The following is a 12,244-nucleotide window of genomic DNA, read 5'->3' on the forward strand; positions in this document are numbered from 1 at the left end:
AATAAAAATAAACTTTAAAAAAAAAGTTTGCTACATTATGTGTAAGCTTTGCCCATAAATGGTTGTCAGTAGTTCTTGTTGCTCAGGGATAGTTTTGTGTTGTTCATTATATTGATTGTATTTTTATTGATCAATGACTGAAATAAAATTCTTTGTCTGCTCTGATTCTCTTTCTAGCTTTATTTGCAAAGCGTTTTGTGAATAGTCTTCTTTCGGAAAGAAGTCATGCTTTGAATTACAGGAGACCAGAAAGACCACAAAAGGGAAAACGATGGTGCTCCCCTCTCTCTGTCCTCTCGACACTCAATTTGCTCATAACTGCCATTTTGCTTCCTTTTTTTGCACACACATATGCATACATGGAGATGTGGCTACTTACAATTTCTCAAATAAGAGGGAACATTTTCTGTCCCAGATGAGTGGAGCTTCATTTCAAATTCTTTGTGTGTTTTTATGTGAGCAGACGGTGAAAGAGTGAGTTGGGGCCCTCAGGGGTCAGGTATCAGGGCTGTTGCGGTGCTGCCTCCCAGGACATGGCAAGAGAGCCTTTGCTCCGAGTAGATATTTATGCTTCCCGTTGGCTTCAGCTGCAGTGGAAAATATTTCCTGCTTGCATATATTTGTATGGAAGACATTGAAATGGCTGAATTCATTTCCCCTGGACAATATCGAGAGCTGCTCTAAGATCCAGCCAAGCCATGCTGATTCGGGAGGTGTTTGTTCTCTCCTGGGCCCTCCAGGTCAGCTGGGCCAGAGAAGAACCTCCATCCTCTGCCAACTGGCCAGGGCAGCTGGGAGACCGGGCATCTGGCACTTCCCTGGTCCTGACTTTACATCCTCTTCAGTTTCTAGGGGGCAGTTCCAGGTCCTCCTTCAAGGAGTTCTCCCTCTGCCTTCTCTCTGTCTCTTGTGCCCTTCCCTTTGCTAAACCCCTCTCTGTTTTCTCTCCTTCTCTTGACAGTGTCTGTGAACACAGCAGGGAGAATCTCATGTCCCCCTCCAACATGGGGGTGATCTTTGGCCCCACCCTCATGCGTGCACAAGAGGACACGGTTGCGGCAATGATGAATATTAAGTTCCAGAACATCGTGGTGGAGATTCTCATCGAGCACTTTAACAAGGTACAGGGGCGCCTGGCTGGCTTTTCCCAGACAGCTTCTCAGGGATGCTTGCAGGGCCCCCCCGGAACATAAACAGAATTAAGAAGCGGCAAACAAACCCTGGGAAACATGGCTGAGCTAGCAGAGATGGTTCCAGAGCCAGAGGGGAGCCAGCTGCCTTTGGGGAAGGAAGAGGTGGCCATCAGACCCAACTGGAAAGGAACTTGGGTGACGTCATTGGCTCAAAACAAAGCGGCTGGAAGCAGGGCTTGGTTTGTGGAGAAACTGGGCCCCTCCTTTTGGGCAAGCAGGGTCAGCCTTGCCAGAACACCCCCATGATGCATCTAGATGCTGTCTGAAAATAATCCCCGTCCCTCAGCGTATGTTTTTTTCAGAAGGAAAGACACGGGTGACTTTGGCCTTTCTTTTATTTCTACGTTATGCAACTGTGAGTTGCGGGTTGCCTTGCCAGACGTTCCCAGGCTGAATGCAGCTGCCAGGAGGAGTGCTGGGAATCCTGTCCCTGCATCAGGCCTTTGCTCTGACCCACTTGGGGACCCCTCTGCGAGTGGCGATTGGGGGGGGGAAGGAATTTTCAAAATGGCATTCAAAGGTGACCAGACCCGTCTTTGCAGTGTTTTCAACCCACCAATTTTAATCAATTTCCTTCTGAAAATTGCTGGAATACACTTGTGTTTTTTTTAGCACCTCAACAGGGTGCTGTCAAGAGACCTTCGGGGGTGGGCAGCCAGGGCCCCCCAGGAACCTCCACCCTGTTTGGAGGTCTCGGGCGTGGACCAGGGAGCAGAAGCCTTGGGCTTCTCTTGCCCGTAACTTCTCTTGGTGCTTCCTTGCAACGCCTCTGGCTTTCCATTCCTGGCGCTGTGTTTGATGAGGGTCCAGTTTTTAAAATTAAGACCATGGAACGATACTCTTCTATCCAGAACCAGACTGGCTTACAATCTGATGAAGCCTTTATTTTGTCTTCATTAAATTGCGTAGTTTTAGATGATATTTTATTGTACTAGAAAGCATAATATGCAGGGGTGAAATCTAACATTTTTTGCTACCGGTTCTGTGGGCGTGGCTTAATTAGTGGGCGAGGCTTGGTGGTAAGGTGACTGGGAGGGCGTGGCTTGTTGGTCAGGTGGGCGTGGCCAAGTCAATGTCACTTCTTTGCCCTTTTTTAACCTACAAAACACAACACAACACAACTGGCTCACCCACAATGTAAAAGCAGCTGTGCTAGACCCAAAATGGCCCCTGCAACAAGCAGGAACCTCACACAGCCACAAAAAGCCCCAAAAAACAACTTTCACACTTTACACACACACAACACAACACAACACAACTGGCTCACTCACAATGTAAAAGCAGCTGTGCTAGACCCAAAATGGCCCCTGCAACAAACAGGAAACTCACACAGCCACAAAAAGCCCAAAAAACCAACTTTCACACTTTACACACACAACATTCCACATACAGCTTTGTGAGATTTTGTGTGTTTGTGTAGTTAGAGTGAAACACTACAGAAACAGATTAAATCTCAAAAAGCTGCACAAATATTATTTTATTTGAATTTATTTTTATTTTTATATAAAAGCAGCTAAATTTAAAACTTCCTAAACTTTAAATGGCTAGGTCTAAAAAAAGAACAACTAAAAAAAACCCCAATTAACTATTTTTTTAAAGCTCCCAAAGGGGAAAAAAACTTACCTAATAGAACTGGGGTCTCCAACCTTGGCAACTTTAAGACTTGTAGACTTCAACTCCCAGAATTCCTCAGCCAGCTTTGCTTTGCTGGCTGAGGAATTCTGGGAGTTGAAGTCCACAACTCCCTGCTTGCTTGATTGCAGGCAGGGAGATCCAGTTGCTTGCTGATGCAATGGATTGCAGGGATTACAGCAAGACTTGCGACCAGCAGCTAAGGTAAGCAAGCTGAGGGGGGGGGGAGGGGGAGGGATTTTTGCTACCGGTTAGCTGGCAACTCAGCTGGGATCGTCAGAGCTTGGATCGTCAGAGCCATTTAAAAGAAAAAAAAAGACTCTGATGATCGCACGGCTCAGTTGGGCATGGGGGGCGGGGGCAGGGATTTTTGCTCTTCTTATGGGTACTTTCAACAATATGTCCAGCGATTTAAGATACTGTATTTTTCAGACTATAAGACGCACCGGAGCATAAGACGCACCTTAGTTTTTGGGGAGGAAAATAAGAAAAAAGCTGATTGGTGGGTGGATCAACCTCCCGGAATACCCCCGCTCAGCTGTTCCCAGAGGTGAATTTTAGCAACAGGTTTGTTGGTTGTGAGCTCTGTGCCTTGCTTTTTTTTCTGCCTCTGAAACCTCCATTTCAGAGGCTTTTTTTCTGAAGCTTCGTTTTAGAGGCTTTTTTCAGCCATTGAAACCTCAGTTTCAGAGGCTTTTCTTCTGAAGCTTCGTTTTAGAGGCTTTTTTCAGCCACTGAAACTCAGTTTCAGAGGCTGGGCGGGGCTACATTCAGAGTATAAGACGCACCCAGATTTTTACCCTCTTTTTTGGGGGGAAAGGTGCGTCTTATACTCCGAAAAATATGGTAGTTATCCACAGTTTTGTTCCCATTTGGTTGGCTCTAACAAAGGACCTCCCCAAGCCTATGGGTATTTTCTTACAGATCAGCACATTTATTCTACTTCGCTCCTGGCTCTTCATTTAAAAGCATCTGTTGCTATCAAAAAGAGGAAAATTGATTTGGATTATTTCTAATTCAGAACTAGACTTCTGAAAACATGGAACAAGTAGGAGACCCAACAGCCGGTCTGCTGAGGCTGCCAGCTGCACTCTTGGTTCTATAGAGGGAGGCTGGAGTTAAGCTATAACTGGAAGTCGTTGATGGGATGCAAGGACCATAAATGGCGTTCAAGGCCAAGCAGGGTGGGTGACACAATTTCCCACTGAATTAAAGTAACTCCGAAACAGCTACAGCAGCAAAGTGCTTTGTTTTCAGATAAGAGGCTCAAGCTTTGCTTCAGAAAATCCTTCTCCACGATTTCTCTTGTTTCACAGGAGATTCTAGCCAGCAGAGGGAGAAGAAAACCATGTGCCTGATCCCCAGAGTGAAGACTTTTAATTAAAAAAGGGACTGTTTCTTCTTGGCCTTCAATTTCTGCTCTGATAAGGTTAAGCTAGTAACATTTTATTAGGCTGGGTGATTGTTAAATGTAGTTCTGAAGTTGATGCTTCAGCCTGCACATAAGCAAACATTCCAAATGAATTTTTAAGCAGGGATGGTATATAATTTGTATGCGAATTATGAAGACTCAAAGGACGGAGGAAAATGTTCCCTGGTATGGATAATTATTGCTTTGGCAGCTTTAAACATGTACACTAAAATTAAAATTTAAAAGGTAATCCCACAGGAAACAGTATGTGGCGATACGCAGACCTTGCCCTAGAAAGTGGAGATTAGATCAATATCACCCCTCTTATGAATCAAATAAATATAACTTTTAATTCAAAGTGTCTGTGTCGGGGGTGGGGGCGTGTCACGTGAATGGCTGCCCCTAGTCAGTCTGGATTTCAAGCTGGAAAAGTCTTCGTGATCTTGGTCATTTGGATTCTCGTTAGTATCCAGGGAAGCACATTCTCTGTAGAACTCTGTCTATGGGTTGTATGAATTTTGTTCCAAGAAACAGGAATATTTTGCTTCGATAAATGGCGCTATTTTTTGTATGTCCTGCTGATCTCCATAATACCATATTTTTGGAGCCCAATTACTATGAAACCCATCCATGCACACATTTAGAGACAGTTACATTTATTACCAGTATTGCAGTATTTAAATATTTGGGCTGAAGGGGATCTGAAATCCCAGTAACAGAAATATGTGGCAGTGTTTCAAATGTTGGTTCAGCGGCTGTGTAAGTCCAACAGGTGTTAGGATTCAGTCATTTAAATCACAGCTACCTATTATCTCTGAATCAGAGGACTGTGATAAAATGTTATTGGTTTACTAAACTAGAAATGGTTAACAACTCAGTGTCCACCTGACACCTTTGATTTGCAAGCTGCGCTGGTTGCCAGTTTCTTTCCTGCGGTGAGTCAAGCAAGGTGCTCATTACCACCCAAAGCCCTGCGTGGTTTCTGATGGGCTGGAACCAGGCCTGGCTCCCTTCCATTAAAGCCTGTCCTCTACTGGGACCCAGGAAGCGCCCCTTCTGCCCTCTGGAATGAGGTCCCCCCCCCCCGGAAGCCCAGGTGGTTCTTGCCCTGAGGGCGTTCCAAGGGTCCTAGAGGCCCCTCTGTCCTGCCAGGCCTTGGGCCAGACTGGGTGGGGCTTGCTCCACGGAAGGTGAAAGCTTGGTAGGAAGCTTTGAGGCATCTAATAAGTTCTCAGTGTTGGTCTTCCTTCTTCTTTTTCTTCTTCTCTTCTAGTTTGGTTTTGTTGGTTGCTGTATTATGCTTATATAGTATTGAGAGGTTCTCCGGGTTGTTTGGAATCAAGTGGCATCGAATAGAATGGAATAAATATATGATGAATAAGTTGTAGTATTCCTATTGTGGGTGCTATATAAAGAGAAAGGAGATAGGAAGTAAATCAAATAAAGGAGGGACTTTCTTCAGCCATCCAATCGTTCAATTGCAACAGACAATTTTCTTCTTTTTGCGAGTCAAAACCCTTGTGACTTCTGGGTGGGGAAGGTGCCCAGCTTCTTCTGAGTCCCAGCCTTGGAAAACAGTATCGCTTCTTTGTCCCAAATGCGGCACTCCTGGTGTCAGGACCCATTAGAGATTTAGCAACTGCTTTACTATATTTGGATTTGGTGGTCAGGAATTCTGAGCAAATGAAATTTGGGCAGTATTATTAAAATGCTCTGGCTGCCCAGTAATTCTGAAAGCAAACTTTGTGTTGTTGCCAGACACGGAAAGTATTTAATTTTGGCTGGAGAAACGGGAGGAACAACTGACCCCAAGATCTCTGTTGACAGCTTGTACGTATCCATTGCAGTCTTGGACACCAAAGTAGCAGTAAAAAGAGGGCAGGATGGATACAGCGAGCATTCGCTTTATGGATGGCATGAGGGCCCCCGTGTCTTTATGGCCCAGATGTCGCATCCTTAAAATGACCCTCAAAAGTGAGAACGTATTTGCCATCTGTCATCACTTCTGGATATCCTGGCAGGCCATCATGATCCATGGAAAACATGGATCACATTAGTTTGGTCTGCCTGGTTCCATGGACTGTCCCTTGGTGATCTCTTTTTTTTAAAAAATGGAGGATGAACGAATTGATTCTCTGTTAGAAGTTGCTTGATTTGATATGCTTCAAGCCTCTTTGGAGAGGAGCAGGTGATCCTTCTCATTACCCAAAGAAAAGTCCTTGTCAGCTGCCTCTTGGGGGTATGTCTGCTTCTACTTGGCGGGGCAACCTGGCTGTAAAAGTTGGAGAAAGAACCCTCACCCTATCCAGCCAGGTCATTTCAGAAAAGCTACCTGTCAACATGCCTTTGCCACTAAGGGGAGCTGAATGAAGCAACTGTCCAGAAGCAACCAGCAGCACGGGACATTTTTCTGTTACTAGAGACGGCTCTTCTTTGTGTCCAAGAACTTCCTGGAGATCCACATGAGCAGCCAGGGGCATTTTCACATGTGAGGAAAAGGAAGGTATGAAAGATGCAGGAAGCCCTCTACAGAATGCCACATGTAGAAGATCCATTCCTCTGGGAGGAAAGGGCACCTGGGTTTATTGTTTCCATTGGGGATACAAGCGTAATGGAGTCCTAGGCCTGGAAAGGACCAACCCCCTGCCCAGGACAGGAAACCTTATACATGCTCAACAAATGGTTGTCCAGTCTTTTCTTGGAACCCACCAGTGATAGAGCACCTAGGACTCCAGGAGGCAAAAGGTTCCATTGGTTAATTGTTCTCACTATCAGAATACCAAAGGTGGAGGGGACCTTGGAGGTCTTGCAAGCTCATGTTCATGTCAGGAAGCTTCTCCTTAGTTCCAGGGTGAGTTTTCCTCTGAGAGCTTCCACACACTGCTGCTTGTCCTACCCTTGGGTGCTTTGGAGAATGAGTCAGCCACCATTTCTTTGTGGCAACCCTTCATGTACTGGAGGACAGCTATCATGTCATCCCCTTATTCTTCTTTTTGTTAGGCTAGACATACTAAATTCCCTTAACTTAAGGTTAAGCGCTAAGGAAGGTCTGCAACCTTAAACACTCAGAGAGCCATTTGGACCCGTTTCCCACAGAAAAGAAAATACCGGGAGCCACAAAACCCTTCCCGTGCCTGACGATTTCTTGAGCAGCCACAAAACTGGCATATGTAGTTGAATTATATGTTCTGTTTTCTTCTGAAACTTTTATTTTCTTGGATTTATCCACGGTTGGCTTAACGGGGATTGAAAAGCTCAATAAATTGTGGGCGGGCGGGTGTTGCACATTGGCGGTTGTGACACATATTTTGAGTGTCAGGGAGCCGCAGCAGAGGGGTGAAAGAGCCACATGCTGCTCCAGAGCCGCAGGTTGCTGACCCCTGCCTTAGCGTATTTTTTTGTATTGTGGTGACCAGAATGAGATGCAGTATTCCAAGTGTGGCCTCACTAGTGCAGCATAGAGTGGTAGTTTCACTTATCTTGATGCTATCCGTGTAGTGAGGCAGCTGAGGACTGCATTGGCTTTTTTGGCAGCTGCTGAAACCTGCTGGTTCATACTTAAGTGGTTGTCCACTAGGACTCCAAGATCCCTCTCACAGTTAATACTGTTGAGCCAGGGGACGCCTGTCCTGTACCTGTGAGTTTGGCGTTTCTTGCCTAAGTTTATAACTTTACTTTTCTCATTACTGAACTGCTGGATAGAGTCTAATACTCAAGTCTATCAAGATCCTTCTGGATCTTGACCTTAACTTCTAAATCTTAACTATTTCTCCCAGCTTGATGTCACCTGCAAATTTGATGAGTTCCCCTTCTATCCTCTCCTCTAAGTCATTTATGAAGTTGTTGAGGAGTACTGGGCCTAGGACACAACCCTGGGGTACCCAACTGCGTGCTTCCCTACACGTAGATGTTGTTCTGTTGAGGAGCGCACCCTGGGTATGGCTGGTCAGCCAGTTATGAATCCATCTGATGGTGATGCCGTCTAACCCACATTGCTATTGTATAGAATAAATGTTGTGTACCAATCAGAAGCAACTCTACTGAAAGTCACAAGCATATGTACTTAATTAATGTGGCTGGACCACAAACTCTTGAAAATTGTTTTGGAAACAGTCTTAGTTTGGAGAAATTAAAGCAGAAGATGCCATATTTCTTTCCATGAGAGAAGATTTTAAAAATCATCACATCACGTTTACACAATTTATTTTTCCCTTCTCCAGTTTAAATTAGAGCAGAATGTGGTGGAAGTTTTGTCTCTTTCTTTTACTGAAAGGTCAGGCATCCAAATTGGAAAAAAAATAAGTTCCTGGGTACCATTTTATTTGTTTTAAGATAAATTGAAAGTTGACCGACAAAACTAAGTAATCTGGAATTGCAAAAGTCTTTCTCACTAACCTGGAACAAAACTTTAATGTAATTTTAATGCATTTTCCAGACACTGGCTATTTTTAAATATATCAACAAATCATCCAACAATACTTTTCTATCCTAATTTCTGAGGTCACATTTTGAGGGAAAGGACAAACCACAGATTGCCACATCCCAGAACTCTCCTCCTCTTCTGCAGCACCAAAAGGATGTATGGAGACCAACCGAAACGTTTAATGCCTACAATGCCAAATTAAGGGAGCCATTGGAATGGCCAAAGCATCAGAAACCAGGAGACTGTGAGCTCTAATCCTGCCTTAGGCACAAAGCCAGCTGGGAGACCTTGGGCCAGCCACTCTCTCTCAGCCCTAGGAAGGAGAAGGCAATGGCAAACCACTTCTGGAACCTTGCCAAACTTCAAGGAACAAAATAAAAATAGAAATGCCAAACTAGAGAATCCCCTCAGCATTGGGATTAAAGACCCCGGATTAGAAACCAGGAGACCACGTAGTCAAGTCTTGCTTAAGCACAAAGCCTAATGGATGACTTTGGGCCAATCCTCCTTTTCTCTCAGCCCTTTCAGTCACCCTCGGGGGTTGGGGGTGGGGGCAGGCCTCTACCAAAAGAAAATGTGCTGAGAAAATTGGATGGACTTGTCCAGGCAGTTGTCAGAAGTCAATACTGACTCAGAAGCAGAAGATTGAGGAAAGGAAGGAAAGGAAGGAAGGAAGGAAGGAAAAAAAGAAGGGGACAAACTGAGATTTGATGTTCTACCTGAACATCAGGTAGAAAAAAGTAAACAAAAATACACCAATTCCAAATGCTGCTTTCTGCAAATAAAAGTGTTTCTCAAGTGTTTTTTAACTGTTCATCATAACTTCATCAGACTTGATAGATCTGCAGAATGCCAGTAATGTATAATTAAAAAATTTTGTTGACAGTCATTTTAGCTTGGATGCCACCTCAAAAATAATAAATGTACTTTTTGTGCATAATTTAGCAACAGTTACGTTTTTTGGTATCGTCTGCCTGCATAACTCATTCACCTGCAGTCTTTTTTGTTATTATAAAGGGTGTGTTTTCAAGATGTTTGAGAGAGGCCAGCTGACAAAGACGAAACACCTTTCCTAAAAAGAGGAATAAAAGGGAGTTTGGCTCTTCCTGGCTTTGAGTTCTAAAGAGTTTCCTTTTGCTGGCTGTGTCTTGGGCAGCAAGTGGCAACTCTTTTTCCCGACTGGGTTGCAGTCCCACAGCTGTGCCATGTGGCAGAAGTTCAGCAGGTGAAGTTGTTCTCATCCTGAGATTGCAGCTCTTGCAGCAGTTTGCTCTCCCTTCTGGCTGCTGGGGACAGAGGGAGGCACACTGGATTGCAACAGGATCCCTGCCTTTTGTTCCTGCAACCACAGAACCGTATCTCACAATGGTAGAGTTGCAAGGATCCTCTATCCAATCTTCTGCAATCTGCAGGAAACTCAATTCAGGGAGAGAGCTCTCCAATCTTGCGCCTTTAAATGTGTTGGAACTCGAGCTCCATAATCCTCAGCTATTTTGTTAATTATGATGCGTGGAGAGCACAGGAGCTGCAGTCAAAGGGGAAAACTTTTTGCCACCTGTGTCCCTTCCAAAGAGGCCATTCAGAAGGGTTTTTTTATTATTATTTGTTTTCTCTTTACATACCAAATGTGCTTAATGAACAGCACACTGTCTGGGTCAATTCGATTACATAGTAATACTTATTAAGTTCCTAATTTCTACCTCTTTTATCCAGCCATTGATAAAACAAGTCCCGAGTTTGAAAATATTCTGTGTCTTTTTCTTTTATCTTCAGTGTTAATCTGTCCATTTCTGCACAGTTCAATATTTTTTTTAATTATATCTTCTTCCGTGAGTGTTTCCTCCCTTTTCCAATGTTATGCAAATACAATTCTTGCTGCTGTTAAAACATGCAATATCAAATATACATTTTCTTTATCATATATTTCTGGTATTATGCCTAACAAAAATAATTCTGGTTTATAATCTATATGCTGTTTTAACATTTTTTCTAACCAAGTATGCATTTTCATCCAACATTTTTTTTGCTTTTGGGCACGTCTACCACAGGTGCCCGGGTTTTTATTACATTTCCAACATTTGGTAGACATATTTTTAAACATTTTTGCTAGCCTCGCCGGTGGTAGGTGCCAGGTAGTTCAGAAGGTTTGAGACAGCTTCCCAGATTGCTAACTCTCAGTTCTGAATTCAGTTCTTCTGTAGTTGGAGTTGTAATATACCTTATGTGTGGTCTTGATTCCCAAACTTATAGTGGGTTGTGAAACTCATTCCAAGAATCAAAAGAGTATTTCTGTGCAAAGTCATTTGCCCAACAGAAACTGGTATGATCTGAATTTGTGGCTTCCAGTCGGAAGGTGTTGGCAAAGGTGTTGACAGGGGGTGCTCCTCTGTCCTGGTCCTGTTAGATCTCTCAGCGGCTTTTGATACCATCGACCATGGTATCATGCTGCACCGGTTGGAAGAGTTGGGGGTGGGAGGCACTGTGTTGCGGTGGTTCTCCTCCTTTCTCTCTGACCGGTCGCAGTCTGTGTTGACAGGGGGACAGAGGTCGACCCCGAGGCCCCTCATATGTGGGGTGCCGCAAGGGTCGGTCCTCTCGCCTCTCCTGTTCAACATTTATGTGAAGCCGCTGGGCGAGATCATCCGTGGTTTCGGGGTGGAGTACCATCAGTACACTGACGACACTCAGCTGTACATCTCCACCCCGGATCACCCCAACGATGCCCTTGAAGTGATGTCCCGGTGCCTGGAGGCCGTACGGATCTGGATGGGGAGGAACAGGCTCAGGCTCAACCCATCCAAGACTGAGTGGCTGTGGTTTCCGACGTCCCGATATAGTCAGTTGACGCCATCACTGACTATTGGGGGCGAATCATTGGCCCCCACGGAGAGGGCTCGCAACTTGGGCGTCCTCCTGGATTCACGGCTGTCTTTAGAAGAGCACTTGACGGCCGTGACCGGGAGGATTTTTCATCAGGTTCGCCTGATTCGCCAGTTGCGTCCCTTTCTGGATCGGGACTCTTTACGCACGGTCACTCATGCCCTTGTCACCTCCCGCCTGGACTATTGCAACGCTCTCTACATGGGGCTCCCCTTGAGGAGCACCCGGAGGCTCCAACTGGCGCAGAGTGCGGCCGCGCGGGTGGTAATGGGAGCGACATGGCGTTCCCATGTAACACCTCTCCTGCGCGAGCTGCACTGGCTCCTGGTGGTCTTCCGGGTGCGCTTCAAGGTTTTGGTTACCACCTTTAAAGCGCTCCATGGCTTAGGACCTGGGTACTTGCGGGACCGCCTACTACCACCAATAGCCTCCCACCGGCCGGTACGCTCCCATAGAGAGGGGCTCCTCCGGGTGCCGTCAGCCAAACAATGCCGACTGGCGGCCCCCAGGGGGAGAGCCTTCTCTGTGGGGGCACCTACTATCTGGAACGAGCTCCCCCCAGAGATACGGAGGATCCCGGATCTGCGCACCTTCCGCCGCGCCTTAAAGACCTTACTATTTCACCAGGCCGGCCTGGCCTAATTTTCCCCCTCTTTTATAAAAGATTTTTAAAATTTTAAATATCTTTTAGTATTTATATATTCA

General features: G+C 45.3%; 1 protein-coding gene across 2 annotated transcripts in view; it reads left to right on the plus strand.

Moving 5' to 3' along the window:
* Positions 1-12,244, plus strand: part of OPHN1 (oligophrenin 1) — a 118,195-nt gene that overhangs the window by 90,159 nt on the left and 15,792 nt on the right. For both annotated transcript variants that reach the window (XM_070951838.1, XM_070951839.1), the window contains exon 18: positions 962-1,121. In XM_070951838.1, the coding sequence (XP_070807939.1) occupies positions 962-1,121 (160 nt within the window). The remainder of the gene's footprint in view (positions 1-961; positions 1,122-12,244) is intronic.

This window comes from Pituophis catenifer, unplaced genomic scaffold (genome assembly GCF_029215685.1).
Source record: "Pituophis catenifer annectens isolate HBS135680 unplaced genomic scaffold, rPitCat1.0.hap2 SCAF_11, whole genome shotgun sequence".
Classification (NCBI taxonomy): domain Eukaryota; kingdom Metazoa; phylum Chordata; class Lepidosauria; order Squamata; family Colubridae; genus Pituophis; species Pituophis catenifer.